At 41.8% G+C, this 18,183-nt stretch overlaps 1 protein-coding gene across 7 annotated transcripts in view; it reads right to left on the bottom strand.

Annotated features, from left to right (window-relative positions):
- The window catches only part of LOC310865470 (dystonin-like), a gene marked incomplete at its 5' end in the record, with an annotated part of 151,386 nt that overhangs the window by 5,028 nt on the left and 128,175 nt on the right, over positions 1-18,183 (bottom strand). For 6 of the 7 annotated variants that reach the window (XM_083774597.1, XM_083774598.1, XM_083774599.1 and 3 more), the window contains 21 exons: positions 628-744; positions 2,130-2,247; positions 3,682-3,798; positions 4,684-4,701; positions 4,956-5,030; positions 5,159-5,313; positions 5,977-6,139; positions 6,632-6,798; positions 6,994-7,120; positions 7,644-7,832; positions 8,470-8,613; positions 9,242-9,370; positions 9,968-10,162; positions 10,256-10,415; positions 10,740-10,909; positions 12,067-12,186; positions 13,052-13,258; positions 14,117-14,272; positions 15,796-15,966; positions 16,635-16,763; positions 17,520-17,717. In XM_083774597.1, coding sequence (XP_083630723.1) covers positions 628-744; positions 2,130-2,247; positions 3,682-3,798; positions 4,684-4,701; positions 4,956-5,030; positions 5,159-5,313; positions 5,977-6,139; positions 6,632-6,798; positions 6,994-7,120; positions 7,644-7,832; positions 8,470-8,613; positions 9,242-9,370; positions 9,968-10,162; positions 10,256-10,415; positions 10,740-10,909; positions 12,067-12,186; positions 13,052-13,258; positions 14,117-14,272; positions 15,796-15,966; positions 16,635-16,763; positions 17,520-17,717 — 3,025 coding nt within the window. The remainder of the gene's footprint in view (positions 1-627; positions 745-2,129; positions 2,248-3,681; positions 3,799-4,683; positions 4,702-4,955; positions 5,031-5,158; positions 5,314-5,976; positions 6,140-6,631; positions 6,799-6,993; positions 7,121-7,643; positions 7,833-8,469; positions 8,614-9,241; positions 9,371-9,967; positions 10,163-10,255; positions 10,416-10,739; positions 10,910-12,066; positions 12,187-13,051; positions 13,259-14,116; positions 14,273-15,795; positions 15,967-16,634; positions 16,764-17,519; positions 17,718-18,183) is intronic. The other variant, XM_083774603.1, reaches the window with a different exon arrangement.

Genomic DNA, 18,183 nt, shown 5'->3' with positions numbered 1-18,183 from the left:
ACACCACAAAATAATCATCGTTCATTACATTACCTCGAATCATCAATCCAATTAATAATCATTGCAAAGAGTGACATTTCAATTTGTTTTTTTACTCCTTGCAGAAGCAACCAAAAAGTGTATACCGGTATTACAACCTTAGCAAGACCTGCAAGTTCGTTGAGTCATTTATACCATACATTATCTTAATAAAACAGTGTGATTGTCAAGCAAAAAATGTGAAAACAACACAGCAAAAAGAAGTTGTGCACAGAACTTCTGTGACATGCTGCATGAGAGGAGAGAGAGAGAGAGAGAGAGAGAGAGAGAGAGAGAGAGAGAGAGAGAGAGAGAGAGAGAGAGAGAGAGAGAGAGAGAGAGAGAGAGAGAGAGAGAGAGAGAGAGAGAGAGAGAGAGAGAGATAGAGAGAGAGAGAGACAGAGAGAGAGAGAGAGAGAGAGTGTGAGTGAGGTTTGGATCCACAGATGTATAGAGCAACTCAACAACATGATGAGACTGAACAGCATGCATGCCATCATATCCACAGTGAAATGCATTTCCACTGTGAATGGACTGGTTTTATGGGAACACCATTCTCTGTGAGATCACAAAACACAAGCACTCATCCGGATGTGCCGACACACATACCACCGTCAGTGGGGTCATGGAGCAAGGACAGAAAGTGTGTGATTTGCCAACCTATAGGAGACTGAGTGATTGAAGAATTTGATTCCGAGCGCAACATTTTGCTCCCATGGTGATGAACTGGAAGAAATGATATAAAACAGAAATGACTTTCGAAATGTTTAGCAAGAAGACACAAAATCACTATTCATTATGAAAGTAGAAACAGAGACGCAGTAATAAACTTACATAACAGAGCCTTACTTTATGCACTTATTACCGTTAATCACATACAGTATACTGTATTTAATGTAGTGTGTTATACTGAAAATGGTATCTACAGGGCCTATACCATTTTATTTTATTTGGTTTAACCATAGGAACCCTAGTGCCCCTATTCTTGGGTGAGCAATCAGTGAAAGTGACTATATCGGAGTTGGGGGACTCCAGTCAATGCAGTACACAAAAAACCCATCAAAGGACTATAGTACAACAATACAGTCACGTATATGAAATACAGATAGATAATAATTAACACATTACTAGGAAGTGTGTTCTTTTAAGGATCAGAACAAGGTTATCGTTATACAGTATTTACTATTTACCCTCCTAAAATGTAAACAAGATCAGTTAAAAATGAACAGACCATTTCAACTCTTCAACAGTACACATACAAAAATAAAATAAAAATCTGTCTTTAATGGACATAGTGTCATAGATAATGCAATCAACGTTGTTAACCAGGCATATATTGCAATTTGCACTGAAGCACCTCTGTATTGCAATGTGAAGTCATCAGTGATGGGAAAAGTACTCACATGTATCAATACCACAATGTAATACTCTGTTACAAGTAAACGTCTTGTATTCAAAATGTACTTGAGTAAAAGTACACAAGTAACGGCATAAATTATGTCTATATTAAAGTACATTCTGCGCAATGTGTAAAACTACTCATTGCGCAGAATGTCCCATTTCACAAGTTTTGAAATGTACAAAAATCTTTTGAAAATAGCTCGGCTATTTTCAAATGGACAAACTGTATATAGCGCTAAAGTGGTTAATATATGTTTTGTAGGCCCAGGCCGTAGCGTAACGGTCTGGGCACCGGACTGGTGATCCAGTCGCGGTGTGCCGCGGGTTCGACTCCCGGACCCGACACGGCCTTTACCGCATGTCATCCCCCCATCTCTCTCCCGTTTCCTGTCAGCCTACTTTCTATCCCTTAAAAAATCAATAAAGGCGTAAGCCGCAAAAAAATATCTTAAAAAAAATATATATATATATATATGTTTTGTAATAATAATCAAAATCTACAAAGTAACTAGTAAGCAAATAACTGTAGTGGAGTAAACGTATAATTTGCCTCTGAGATGTAACGGAGTAGAAGTAAGAGTACAGATAATTGGAATTACTCCAGTATATGTAAAAGCATCTGGAAACAGTACAGTACTCCAGTAAATGTACTTGGTTACTTTTTACACCACTGTGTGCTGCAATGTGAAGTCACGCAGGCGTGACCTTACCTCGGCAAGGATCATTCTTCACCAGGAACTCATCCAGAGCCATCCAGCCTCCTCCCACACGCACCATGACGGTGCTGCGCAAAATACGCACCAGACGGAGCTGTTGGGAGTCTCCGAACTACAGCAGGGAGGGAGGGAGGGAAGGGGGAGCAAGGCAGAGGGCAAAGTGTGAAATGTCATTCTCACCCCACACACTTGGTTTGTACACCTCACTGTGTCCGGATTGCTAGTATGCAAAACACTTGAAACTAGACTGATTTGGAGCAGTTGATTTTTACTATGATTTAGCTTAGATTTTACAGTATATATGATTTTGTAATAAATACATTATAATGTTTCAGAGGAATTATGTCATTTGCATGCAGGGATGAACAACTTTCAAAGACATTTAGGAATGTAATTTAGGATTTTCTGTTTCTATTGCAGATAGTATGTAGACAGGAGGAGGATTTTGACACAACACCATCAAGTTTTCATTCTCAAAGACACAAATTACATGAGGGTCAATCCAACTGTTGTTTTTTTTTCCTTCTCAATGTGTTTGTGTGAATATAGTGTATAACTGGAAATTATGTGATGTGAAAATCTATTCAGTATTAGTCAAGTGGTACATAATTATTATGATACAATGATCCAGAACCTAATAAAAGTATAACATACACCTTTGGTGTAGTCTTAAGGGATTATGGGGGAACTGTAATTTCAACATCATAACATTTGTGTTAATTGGACAAAATATTTAAAAGATTTTAGAGTATATTCTCGATCCAGGTGGCATTGCCCCGAAACCAGTATTTGGCTCCAGTTTATGCCTGTAATCTACACACAGGTCCTACAGAAGAGTAGGGTGAGCCTGTTAAGAAAGAACATTAGACTGAAGGCAATTCATCATACCACCAGGGGGCACTATTGTTATGTTCTTTAGCCTTCACTATCCAAAAAGAGTTAAAGAGGCTTTTGGAATTCTGTATCAATTAGTAATGTTTGAGGCAAACATCAGAGACACTTTGTAAGATAGATATTGGAGGTGAATTGCCACCAAGTTCATGAGATGAAAAATGAGAGAAGTCAGCCAGTTGGATTTGACTGTGCATTAAGACGACATACAACATCATTACAGCACACGTAACAATCACGGCCGCATGCTTCCTGTCAGAAATGTTCACATCATGACAACAGCACATGGATCAAAACAAACATATCAGGCAGCAATCTCTTGCAACTCCGCAATTAGTTGCACTTAGGAGGAATCATACTGGATATTCAAAGGATGCATTGTCGTTGATGCATGACCAATGCACACCAAGCACAACATATGAGGGATGGCTCTCATCACCAACACCAACGCAGACATGACCAAACACGGATGACCCTTCCACAGGTGCCTGTTATCTCCCCTGAACTGGTCAGTCTTTGAATTCTGTATGATTCTTTTACTAAATGATTTAATGCCACTGGTGATTTGAGTGATCAAGAACAGTATGGAGTTTGAATAATGATCTCAAATAAAATAGGCACAAAATAAACAAACAGCTGAAGAATAACTATTTACCAGAATACAGCTTTCCAAAACGTCAACGTGTTGGTGAGGGTTTAGATTTTGATATTCCCTGTTTGCTATTGTCTCATCGCCGATAAAGGAGTCATGTAAGCAGTGAACCCGACCGAACTGTTAAAAGAATGATTTCATTTCATTGTTGGGAAATACAGCATTATAAAAACTAGTGCATATACTGAGTGACACACTACTGCAGTTATTTCACCACTAGCCCAGTCTAGCTCACCAACATCTCCCAGTAACGTTACTACTACTCTTAAACCAGCAAGCTTCAGAAAGCATGTGGCCCAGATCCCCAAACCAGTAATGAATCCTACATTGCAACATGCAATATTGTCAACTCAATAAGCAACATAAACAACGTATTCATAAGAAAAAAAGAAAAGAAAAGGAAAAACACAAGGTTGCCCAACTATTAAAAAAAAAAATCACATAAATTAATAGTGTCAGTTACACAAACGTAATGTCAGCCATTGTAGAGATAAATCATTCCCATGATGTCAAAGCAGCGAAGCCAAGCACACATAAAGCATTGTATTCCAAACTACTGGGCTAAAAATACATGTCATGTTCCTACTTTAAGATTATTATGTCCTGAAACTCAAAAGCAGATGCAGTAATTTGAAAATACTATTGTGATGCTTTTGTTTGACGCTAGAAAAAGTGATAATTTAACTTAACAGTCATCTCAACAAAGGTGATTTGACATTTGTACTGTGTTATACAGCCATTCCTATTATGATTACATTTCATTCATAATATAGCTACAGTAAGTGGCCAGTCTTTGTGAAATATGACATTACATTAATCTTGAGAGCAGTGAACGTGATCATTTTGTTGTGCTTGATCTACTTCTGAGTTCCATTCTGCAAACGTCAGTGAGCGTTAATAGGAAAACAAAAATAGGAAAACAAACAAAATGAAAATACCAATAAGGCTTGATTAGACACACAACCACGTTAAGAAGACACCAAACAAGTGGGCAGTCACATGTACCTGGTTTCCAAGGTAGAACTGGTGATGTGAGGAATAATACAAACATTTATTAGGTTGTTTTCTCCATGAAACATTATTGTTGTTCAAAAAACACTTGCCTTATATTACCCTCACAATGTTTTGAATAATGTAACATTATACTATCAGGTGTATCATGGTGTAAAACATTTGATATACATCATATTACTATTATTTGTCTGAACATGTGATGCGTCTCTAAGGTTTCAGTGATTTTATCAGGTAATAATAGCGGGAGGATAGAATGACCTTACCCTGTATTTGTTGGCACCAATTTGTTCTACTTGGAACCGTTTGGGGCATTTGCATTTTGCCACCTGACGTGTAACCTAAAAAAACAACAACAAGAGAACTTAATTTAGCCAGAATCATGTCGCCTTGCTGCAATTATCAGATCCATTATCTAGGAGCAATTATTTCCATTTCAGGTCAAAGACACTTTACAAGTTTACGTTACCTCGTCCTCGATTTTGTCTGCATCCGTCAGTGGCTTGTAGGCCTCTTTGTTGGGGTGTAGAGCTGCCACAAACTCATAGTAGTCGATGTATCCATCACCATCCCGGTCAAATATGTCTGCAACAGCACTCATCTCCAGGCGACTGGTGGGGAATTCTGGGAAGGGGCAGGAATTAAAGTAATTGAGAAGCAGTCAGGCACTTTTTTTTCTTCTTTTTTTTTTATCGCATAATTTTGCAACCCATTTCTTTCACCCAGTGTCAATTATCTAATGTAATCCTGGGCGCTACACTTCCTCTGCCAACCTGGGGGGGCAGCGGACTGACCTCATGCTTCCTTCTATGCATGAGGAGTCCAAGCTGCTTCTTTTCACGTGATAGGGGGGAGTTTCCCTGGCCAGACATAGCGCATGGAAGGAACACGTTATTCCGAGTAGTTCCTTTCCCCTCCATCAGGCGCCCCGGCTGGCCAGGGGGAGGTAGTCCACACAGAAAGGCCCTTTCACCAACCCCGCCTCGGGTATGGGCACTGATGACATGGAGGAGGGAAGACGCCCACAGCGTCCCCAGCGGGAATCGAACCCAGGACCTTCTAGCTGTGAGGCAACAGCAATACCGACTGTGCCACCGTGCCCCCGACACAGGCACATTGTTCTAGATTTGGGTTAGTGTAGTACGGTGCAGTGCAGTACAGTGAAGTGTATAGTTCACATTTTTTGTACAAGACACAGGGAAATTCAAAATCTCAAGCCACACCTGTATTCATATTCGTACAAAATAAATTGGGAATCACTAGCGCAATTACCGTAACTTTACTTACTAGAGGAGAGAATGCCCTCTATGAACTCCTGTCTGGTGACTTTGCCATCCTGATCCTTGTCAATTCGACGGAAGAAGTCCATGACACGGGACTTCTTATGGTTCATCCAGCGCATGTATCGCTTCCTCCACACGTCAAAGTCAAAGTTGGCAAATTCCTTCAACTGGAAGGTCAAAAAGGACAATGTGTCATGAGTCAACGAGACAACTACAGACCTCTCACTATGTGTTTATGAAAATGTGCTTTCATGTACTAAGAAAACGGCATCTTTGCAAAGCATTTTGATGAAATAATACCAATAATAACCAAGTCAGTGCATGATGATGGGTCGATAAATATGTTTTAATTTGATGAGGGGGCCATGCCTCTGCTTTCCATCTCCACCCTCTGGTCATTTGTATTTATCGGCATGTTTTATCCCTGCTACCGGTCAGACTGAATTAAATACACGCATTTCCTTTTGGGAAATGTAGACTGATTTTCATTTTTCTAATTTAAAAACGAAACATTGCAAAGCTCTCTAAGCATTACATTGTTATGAGCTTGTAGATCTGCTATTGCCGTTATTTGTCATACAACAAGCCTGAGGAGGGATTCTTTACATACAAACAGTAACTATGTCAATGTTGATGGGTCATGGGGTTTGCGCCATTACCTCCTCCTGTCTGTCCAAGGCGTCGTTGAGCTTACGCCTCCTGTCCAACGCCAGCAGCCACACCTGCTGCCATTTGCTGACCAGTAAGTGGACTCTGGGGTTCTTGGTCTCGATGGGAGCTTGTGTAGACGATGGATACATGGCTTGTGTGCTGGACGAACGTTTTCCTTTAAGTGGAAAAACACAAACCATTATGATGTAGAACAAGAAGAAGAGAGCTCAGCGATAGATTAGATATTACATCACCCCACACAGTGGCCATAATGGAAAACAAGACAGGATGAGGATGTTTGTGACTCAGCGCTCTAGTCTGGCAGATGGCTCAGGTCATGGCCTTTATGAGGTATTCGCGTGGCACCTACTTCCAGTTCTTCCTTTCTCCAGCACAGGGATGTGCGACTGCATCTGGGGCTCCAACGCTTTCCTCTTGTGTGTTTTGGTGATTATGTCCACATCAGGTTGCTTCCTGGTCATTTCCTCCATGAACATCTGCAGGGTTGTGCAACAATACGTTTCTAAGTTTGTATTTCATAATGAAGACTTAAACAGCTTATACTTTTTATTTGTATTATTTGCATTATTTGTTAAAGGTCTGTGAGTCTGTCTATCAATACATGACTATCTGCTGACTGCTGTGTCTACTACAGAAAATGTCCATGGTCCAATGTCCAATTTGAAAAAGCACAGAGGTGGAAAATCTTTGCCAAACTTGATTTAGACATTGGACAAAGGTATAGTAGAGATAAATTCATCAGCAAATTATTATAATAAAAAGGTATTTTCTGAGACCAAGTTCAAGAAAAGGTCTGCACACCAATATTTCTGGGAGCAGAAAATGGTGTGCGGACTCTTTTGTCTTGAACTATCACTTATATTGATCCGGCACCCAGCATAAGGTTATGGATGTGCGCTTTGGGTTGTTTATCAACCTCCCTCCATTTTCTGAGACCAAACCTAACTATGTGAGCATTACTGTAAAAACGACACCCCAGTGATGTCTTCTGTACAGTACCTGATGTTCTTCTATGAGGGCTTTGACCTCCTCCATCTCCTGTGGCAGGAGCTCCTTGTCCTTGTCATTGAGGTTGGTCTCAGCCCACTGCAGCCAGCTCAGCAGCCCCTCCAGAAGCTCCTGCGTGGCAAGCAGCTCAGTGAGGGCCGTAGCCAGACGCTGCTGATGTTGCCTGGCCCAAGCCTGAACCTGGTACACAGAAAAAAAAGAGAACACACATGCACATCAAAGCTGGGAAGTCCATCCGCTGGGATCAGGCGCGCACTAGAAGATGGATTCATCGTCTCCGTTTTTCCAGTATTTGAAAAATCACACCTGTGCGAACTGAGCGGTGCAACTATACTTTTATTATGATAGGTACAGTTTTATTGTTAGTTATAATTTTATTGTTATAGTTAGAGTAGTCAGTGTGAAAGGCATTGTTGGCTGCTCAACAGTGCCACTTTAGGTCACCAAGCGGTATTGTAGCTATTCATACCAGACAGACATACACAGGGGCACACGCAGCCAGTCATTGGAGCACCGCTCAAAAAAACGATATCATCGAAACAAGTGGGTTTTTTAGACAAATGTTTTGTTCTGGGGTCCCTGGCACAAAACATTTTCAGATGCCACGGCCAAATCAACTGATTTAAATCACTACTGATTTACTACCGATATATACATACCGTATATTACCAAATAGTAGCCTGCGTGTGCGCGCGCACACACACACACACACACACACACGAAAACCTTTGAACTTGTTTTAAAACTTTTGAAAACCCATATTGTGCCCATGTTCAACAGGATGAGCAGGGTACAAAGCAGACAGGTGTCAACTGACCTCCTCAAAGCGGGCCTTGATGATGGTGTTCCAGTGTTTGACGGTGGTGATGGAGTCTGGATGGCAGATGGTCAAGATAGCTTCCCCCAGAATGGTTGCTTTGTTCAGGCCCACTCGCTTCTCTTCCAGTTTCTTCATGAATTCCTTCATAATTATTAAAGCAGAAAAACAGAAACGTTACATTTGAGACAGCGTAACCATGAGGCAAAATATTTGTTTCTGTTTTAATATTAGGAAGAAAGGCTATTTTGAACTGGATGAGATCACGGCTAAGAAAAAAGTCTGTCATGGAGTCATCAGCATGGAGTATAATATAAGCCATTACTCTACTGGCTAACATGTGAATTTGTAGAATCTGTCAGTGTTCACACTGACAGATTCAGTGTGAACACTTTTCTCGAAATACCTCATTCATTCTTTAAAAAAAGAAAATAATACCCATACGAATCTTTGTTATTTACACTGCTTAAAGTGGTAGAAACTTTGGTTGCATAGCAAACTATCATTAATTCATAAACAACCTCAAACAAAGCAGATTCTGCTAATACACAAAAAACAAGTCCTTCCCCCCCTACTTTGCTTGCTGGCAGTATCATCATCACTCATGTTACACCGATATTGGTGACCTCTACATTTTGTTTGTGCTAGACAACTTTCGAGAATACAGCCACTTCACGTTCCCCAAATTATGCATGAGGACATCTGTTTGTTTTGTTAATTGATGATAAATCCTCAGTGTATAAATGGAAAAGGGTCCAAGGGTTTTTCTTGCCTTGTGTTGCTCTATCAGTGTTCGAAGGGCGTCTTCCTCATCAGGCAGGTTGCCATGGAAACGCAGGCTCTGCTCCGCCTCCGCGAGCCATTCAAGCAGGATGTGAACGGTGGAATGAAACTCCTCCGCCTGAGATCACAATCACAGTCTGTTCATTGACCAGCCTAGTTCACATACACCAGTGGTTACAAAAGTGGCCCCCCAAATTATTTTGGCGGGTCCCTACTCGCCATAGTAGACATTGAACCTCGCCGCTTAGTCAGCGTGAATTCAGCATTAAAACCGTTTCAGTGCCAGTGCCAGTAAAATGGCCGACAATCAGTTCCGGTTCAAACACTAAACAACATCCACTAGCTATTTGAAAGGTCAGGTCGGGAGATGATCCGATGGGGGAATAACTGTTTTTGTCACATCTAAGTATTTTGGCTGTTTTTAGGTAAACGTCACGCAGACCATACTTATTTAATTTTTTTCCCCTGGATTATGGGGAATAAAACAAATCTCGGGATGCCGGGCATGGCATCCATTGCAAAGGGAATTAATCTCGTTTTCTCTGGGCGGGTGCGGAACCAGTTAAGAGTCCAATGGTACATTACAATAGGTATGCGGTTCACATAATAATGCACATATTGGACATGCAGTACTGTATCAGTACAGTCAGGTGAGGTAACATACTTCATGCTGTCTCTATTCTGAAAGTGATTATACATTTGGTACGTGTTTTACCTGACAGAGGGCCTGCTCCAGGCGGCTTTGCTTGGACACCGACAGAGTGCACACCGTCTCCCAGCGCATGCTCAGTTCCTGCATCTGCACTTTGACCCAGGAGGAGTCATCATGGCTGCTCTCAATCAGCTCCCGGGCTGAACGTTTAAGGGCCTGAACACTCACCGTCCTCTTCCCCAACTCTTTCTGGAAGCCCTACCGAACACAAGCACAGCGCATATTATAGTTACATCTATAGGACATCGACTAGTATGGACTAGAGATGTTCATCACGTTGTAGCAATCTACCTTGTGGCTGTCGATGAGGTTGAGAACCAGATCTATGTCTCCATGTACTGGTTGGTCCTCAGCCAGCTGCGGTTCCACTTTATAGAGCCAGTCGATGAGAGCCTGGAGCGCGTCTGTAAACTGTCCCGAGAACAGCAGGGCCTCCTCAAGCTTGTTTTGTCTGGACAAAAGCACAAAACAGTAATAGTTAGCTCAGGGGCGGTTTATTGCATGACACATGTCGAGTACTTGACATGGGGTCTGTACTTTGTCCCCTCCCCTTTTACATCTAAAGTACACCAAATATCTTTGGCAAAAACTGTCAAACTGATCTACACGCTCACAGCAAGCTCGTAGATCAGCTATTTTTTCAGAATGTTTGCCTATTATGACGTGCCCACAAAAGGGACCAAAATAGATCATAACAAAACTATAGTGGTATAATGTCAACACAGTAGGACAAATAACAACCAAATCATAAGATGGAAGTAAGGCCTGTGCACACCTCTCCACCGACTTGCCACAGACGGTGTCCCATTTGTCCCTCAGTTCACTCAGCATGTCGTCCAGTTTCTGAGTGTCATCCAGTAGGGACGTCTTGTCCTTCAGGGAGCGTCCTGTTCGAGCGGTGGTGTCATAGACCGAGTGTTTGCTCCCCAGCGCTTTCTGGAATTCCTGTGTGTGTGTGTGAGAAACATTGTCATTGCACCAGTGCTACTGTCACAATCCATCTGTGAAACATACTATAGCTGACTAATATGCCCTAATATGGAGATCTCTTTATCATAGAGTCATAGTAACATGAGTGTGACTAATCTTATGTGGTCCACCGGTTTCCCATTAGGCCTTTTTAATAAATAGGATTCATAAAATGCGATGCGAGAGTACAGTCTAGCCGACACCAAGTTGGGACTCCCAGATTTCTGCCATCCGCTCTGCATTGCTGCTAGCTCTGCTGTCAAACTACAGTGTGTCAACATACTGTGCTGTAGGTGGTGTGCCTCTTCCCCCTCCTAACCTTGAGTTGACTCCCACAATGTCTCTTCTCTCCCTGACCTTGTCTGTGACCTGCAGACCTTAATCCAACCCCCCCTCCCACCCCCCCAAAAAAATAAAGAAAAAAGAACTGTAATGTGCACTAGAAACCGTCATGTCAGAGGTAACCTCCTGGTTGGCCTACAAAAATATGTCACCCCGTTATTGATTCCTGGGTGGGTGCACTGCCTGCCATTAAGAAGGCCGTATGCTGTAATGGGGAGGCATTGGGGGTCAAAGCATTTCTCTTTGTGGATTAAAAGTATCCAGCAGCAGGCACGCCCCTAATCCATTCCGTTCATCCAGGGATTATGATAAGATTAGTCTCCACACACACACACACACACACACACACACACACACACACACACACACACACACACACACACACACACACACACACACACACACACACACACACACACACACACACACACACACACACACACACACACACACACACACACACACACACAGTACATACAAGAGAGAGAGAGGTGTAGAACACTTCCAAATGCCCTACATTATTCCATATACGCTCTTAATTCCTATAAATAGCTATCACAGTTGGAATAGTCATGCTTACTTCATCGTACATTAAACTATAAAGGCAGTAGGGGAAGCCAAGCAGCAGCTGTAATAATTAATAGTTGTGAATGATAAATGGTACCGCATGCATGCATCCGTTGTTTTCATGTATTGAATTAGACACTGCCAGAGGAATGCAGACAGCTGTTGTACAGTCAACCACCCGCCCACCCGACCAGTAGCCATGTGATCAGCCTGCCCTGGGTCACCTTGTGCTGGGCCAGCTGCGTCTTGATTCTGTCGGGTTCGTTGGCGATCTCCACCTCGGAGTCCAAGGCCTTCTCGGACTCGTCCAGCCATTCCATCAGCTTGTGCCAGGTTTCATGGAACTGAAGGAGACGAGGAGATCAGCACCATGTGGAACACCATCGTCGCCCAAATGAACGATTCCACTTGTTTTCGTGCCTGACACCGTTTAATAAACACTCAAGCACTGTTTTATACTTTGGATATGGATATTAAAAAATAGATCACAAGTTACAAGTAACTATTACAAAAAATAAAAAATAATAAATAAATAAAATTAAGTATTTTTGGCAACACCTCCATCCATGGACCGGACACATAGAACCCACTTAGCATGAAGTACCTGTTTGGCTTTCTTCCTGGTACCGGACACATAGAACCCACTTAGCATGAAGTACCTGTTTGGCTCTCTTCCTGGTACCGGACACATAGAACCCACTCAGCATGAAGTACCTGTTTGGCTCTATTCCTGGTACCGGACACATAGAACCCACTTAGCATGAAGTACCTATTTGGCTCTATTCCTGGTACCGGACACATAGAACCCACTCAGCATGAAGTACCTATTTGGCTCTATTCCTGGTACCGGACACATAGAACCCACTTAGCATGAAGTACCTGTTTGGCTCTCTTCCTGGTACCGGACACATAGAACCCACTTAGCATGAAGTACCTGTTTGGCTCTCTTCCTGGTAGCGGACACATAGAACCCACTTAGCATGAAGTACCTGTTTGGCTCTCTTCCTGGTACCGGACACATAGAACCCACTCAGCATGAAGTACCTGTTTGGCTCTCTTCCTGGTACCGGACACATAGAACCCACTCAGCATGAAGTACCTGTTTGGCTTTATTCCTGGTACCGGACACATAGAACCCACTCAGCATGAAGTACCTGTTTGGCTTTCTTCCTGGTACCGGACACATAGAACCCACTCAGCATGAAGTACCTGTTTGGCTCTCTTCCTGGCATCATCCAGGAGACGACCTCTCTCCACAGAGCGCTGCACCAGCTTCTCCCAGCGGCCTTGGACACTGAGCAGCAGGTTCTTGATCAGAACCACGTCCTGCTTCTGGCTGAAGTACTTTAGGTGTGTGCCCGTCTTGTCCAGCTCCATGATGTGTTCCCTGTGAGAGTTCACCTCCGTGATGAACATCTGTCCATGAAACAAAGTGGAAAGATTAGGGTTGTTTTCCGATCGGATCGGGTGATCGGGGCCGGTCACGTCATTTTCAAATGATCGGAACCGGATCGGGAGCCAAAAAACGTGATCGGGACATCCCTACTAGTATCAATATTATACCCATGTCATATTAGACTGCCTATTGTACTATTGTGATATGGGATATGGCATAAATGTGTTCTGTAAAATATAAATATCGGATCGGGGAAAATAAACGTGATCGGGACATCCCTAATAAAGATGTCAATTATTCATATATCACAGACGCAGAGCGCCTCACTACATACAAATGTAATGCATGTTTTCTGGGGTGAAATGTGCCAAATGGACCCTTACGGATTTATTTTGGTTGCATTTACATAGGCATAGGATCCCCTCTAAAATCTCAAGGGGTTACATTTGATACCTAACTATCAATAATTTAGCTGGGGACCCCTGGAGCACCTTCAAGGACCCCTGGGGATCAGAAACTAATGTACACACAAACATTATCAGTATAAGCAATGATTGTAGAACCATCATACAGATGGTTAGCACCTAAACCATTGTACGGGTACAGTAAATCAAACTAATAGTTTTAATCCATTCTATATTAAAAGATTGTTTAAAAAAATAAAATAAATAATGAATCAATATTTTGGGCATGGTAAAATACAGTATGTAATGTTTTTAAAAAGAAAATAAACAAACAAACAATAAATAAATAAATAAATAGTGAAAACTGATAATCGATAGTTGCAGCCCTAACCGAATGATGCGTAAAGCACTGTTCCAAAGCCTGGCTCGTTTCCTCATCAGTGCTTTGCGGTGCTTTCACTGTGCACACGTTACCTTGTGTTCATCAATCTGAAACAGAATGGTCTCCATGATGAGGGAAGCAGGAGAGGCCATGTTCAGCGTCTGCTCAGCTTGGGTCAGCCAGTTGATGAAGTCTTGCAGGGAGTTATGGAAGTCTGTGGCCATAGACCATGCCTCTTCCAGTTTCACCTGTACAGAAAAACTATGTTTTATTTAACCACTTGCAACTACTCACAGCCATGGTGGATTGTGAGCTCGGAGTTCTGCTATTTTCTTTTTCATTTTTTTGTAATAAAAATCAGCTGTGTAATTGGTGAAGACAGAACGGTCAAATAATGGCTCATATTATCGGTCAGGCTCTAGACTTCATGGCCACCTTCTGACAGACACGCAGTCAACAGTCAACTATTAACATCTACAGTCATGATTGTGAATGAGCTCCCTGATATTGCTAATCTGTGTGGTTGCTACAACACACGTCAATAACAATAACGACTGCAGTTTGATTCACAAATGACCTCTATTTCCAACAGAGGAAGTTGTCATCTCTAGAGAGGGTGATGGAGCACCAAATGTAGAATGATGACTTTTTAATTGAATTAAATAATTAAATATGGCCCTGCCATTAAATAATATCTGTTTTGCGACAAACACACAAGGGAATGGTGGGAAAAAAACTGTGTAATATCCTCACTACATTACAGTAACTATTGAACATTAGAACATTACAAGACTAATTGCCTAGATTTCCCTGCAGAGTACAATGTTATGGTAGGGCTGTTGCGATATCAATCTTGGCCTGCATTAAAAGTGCAGGAAAAGTGCTTTGTAAAACACATGAAAATGTGATATAATTCTAACTACTGTAGGACATTTTTGACTTTTCCCAATGTTCATTCATGAAATGAGAAATGAGTTAGTAAACATCAAAAAGTGATTATCCAAGGGAAGAGTGGGTGCTTTCGTTTGCGACAAAATATTGAACTCATTTAATGCTTTAACTCATTTCCTTCCTTCCATTTTCATCTGCTCTCTACAGCAACATAGCAGAGAGGACAGGAATACCTTTGTTCTGTGCCGAGTGCTGACTCAGTGATTCGCATACTATGATGTACTGTGTGAGCACATCCTCTGTTTAACACCATTCATTACCACCACTGGGATTAGAGGCCCCTACATCCAGTAGGCATGACCAATGTGCACGTCAGCCATCCATCGCTCACTGGGATCCAAGCCAGGAGTTGTGAATCATTAACCACTTATAAGCCCTCTTATTCTCAGGGAAGCGGACCCGAGTTTGCAACTGTACTTGGACCCGCTGTCGTTTCCTTCTCCACCAAATATCTTCGCCAGAAATCGCTGATCTACAAGCTTGTGGATCTGCTATTTCTGCCAAATGTGCTCCCCGGAATAATGTGTGGTCCAGCCCTATGGAATGTATTAGCACATGTATTCCATACATTCCACGGGGCTGGACCACACATGGACAAATTACATCGTCAATTTGTGACGGGTGTTGTCCCCCTTGAGTTCGAGATGAACTATTTCAAAAATAAATATTTGAGGTATTTTTCATTTTTCACGTACTGTATGTTATAGAGGGCAATTATAATGTATTAAGGCTTAAGGCGTATTAGCCAAGGATCCTTTGAACCTGAGAAAAGGCACAAAAAAAATTCCTTCTTTGTCTGCTCTCTCAGTAAAGTCTGTACCTTTCTCTCTGCGACCTTTGCCTGCACAGAAACCCACTTCTCCTTGAGGTTTGCGAGGTCCTGCTCTGTGGTGCTGTCCGGGCCCTCAGGGGTCATGGTTAGCAGCTGTTGACCCTTGTCCATCAGCCTCTGATATAGCTCCTCCTTCGCCTGCAAGGCTGAACACAACTCCTGCAAAGAAACAATGTGACGTCCACTCATGAGACAATGATGCTGTGTCCTTGTCGAATATGACAAAACTGAGAGGGCCAGTACATTTATTTTTATAAGAAGACCAATTCAGACTTGAATCAGTAACGTACTGTATTACAGATTTGTGTTGCTGGCAGTCAATCAAATACGTAGATATGTTGTAATGATTGGACTGTCTGTGTTTGTGATGTTACAATAAAATAATATCCTCAGAGGTATCCATTATCCAAGACCAAAAATGGTAACAGAATGCATGTATTGTGGCGCACTGAGAACATTTCAAAGCATATTCCCACCCGCATTAAAGCCTTAATGTCTGAGGTTAAAGTTGATAAAGAGATGTTTTTGTTTCCAGATCCCTGGCACTAACGGTGGAAAGCTAGCTGTGAGGGTGCCAGGGGTCACGCTATTAGGGAAAAGCAAAACAAAAGAGAAAAACATTCCTTCATTCATTATGTCTAAATCAATTTGAAACACTTTCAGAGTTTTGATACATGTAGTGTGTTATCTTTCCTTTCCAGGGGGATGCAGTTTTTGCAGTGTCATTTATAATTTTCACACTTCAGATGAAACATGGAGAGAGGGCATGGCTAGGTCCTTACAAGGCTGCCATCTGCATGAAGCCTTTCATATAGTTAAATACATACCAGATGGGCGTTAAGCTGCTCTCGAGCTGTGTCTGGTAAGCCTCCCACGGCCTTTGATGCCAACAGCTGACGTTCGGTGTCTTTCAGCCACTGCTGCATGTCTTCGATTTCGCCATGGAAACCTTGAGCCTACAAAACAATGCAACCTGAGTCAGGACAATAGGTGTCATAATGGGCATTGTTAGGAGCCTAAGCAATAGAGAAGAGAATGTCATGTGATTAATTCCCTGGATTAATTTAGGTAAACAAAAAACAAATGCCAAAAATTTGCAATATATATATATTGCAAATTTTTATTTGTCAAAAAGTAAATCATTGCCCAGATTAATTTCTTTCTGTACATTGTTCTCAATATTTTATATATATATATATATATATATATATATATATATATATATATATATATATATATATAAATTGAGTGTGTGAGAACAATGTACAGAAAAAAAAAAATCTGGGCAATGATTTACTTTTTGGCAAATAAGAGTTACGTCTTCTTACGAGATAACTTCTAAGAAATGATCAAAACGTTCCTGCTTTTCACCCATATATCTCCTGAGTTTGACAGATGGTGCTTGATAAAAAACAGAAAAGCTTTGTAGGATTCCTAAAATAAAAATATCCACATGTCATTCCTCATACATGAAAGGACCTCCCTAAATGTCAACGTTATGAATAGAAGCTGCAGGGGTTGGAATGTGAGATAGCGTGGGTGAAGGCGAGCTCTCGTTTCAATCACCTAGAACAAACTTCTAGACATGAGACATCTTGTGGGGGAAGAGAGAATCAATCACAGCCTCATTTATAAGACATAAAACACGCCGATAGAGCATGGAGCTCGGGTAACGGTAGATAAAAAGTGATTTTTATTGATATTATATCCACCTGCAGCAGAGCGCCGTCCAGCTGGTGCCTCCTCTGGTCTGTCTTCTCCAGGATGGAGTTCCATCGCTGGTTGAGGTTCTCCAGCTTGCTCTGCAGGCTGGACGCCTCCTCTCCGGCGCTGCACTGGACCAGGTCATTGCCGGCCTTGTTCACCGTCTCCACTGTGGTCTTGTGAGCCAGAACATCATTATGGAGAACCTAGAACCCCCGTCCCCAAAAATGACGAACGCCACACAAAACAGATCAGAAACACAGCAGAAAGGATAAAGACAAGTACGTTGAGGTACGTTGACGTGGACCCTAATAGTCAGCTAATAATCAGAATGATAGCCCAATCAGAATAAAAATGCCACACGTGAACACCTCTAATGGCAGAGCCAGGATCTATCCGGTCTGATCGACTGTCATTTTGGTAATAATCGGGTGGAAAGGGGTGGTGTAACCTCTTTTAATAATTCAATCGTGAATATTAGTGTCCAGTATACCTGTATAAACACTTTCGGAATGTTCTCTCTGGAATACATTTATTCTTTCTGAGCATGTCCGATTGATGATTTCAATTTGAAGAAATATTATCCATGTAAACACAGTGAGTGTCTGTCCTAAAGAACTTTGTTACTTGTAAATAAAAGCTCAACAACATGGAATAAATCGTAATACAAAA

This window comes from Protomyctophum parallelum (assembly GCF_964188405.1).
Source record: "Protomyctophum parallelum genome assembly, chromosome: 10".
Taxonomy (NCBI): Eukaryota; Metazoa; Chordata; class Actinopteri; order Myctophiformes; family Myctophidae; genus Protomyctophum; species Protomyctophum parallelum.
This window is presented reverse-complemented; position numbering and strand designations above follow the sequence as displayed.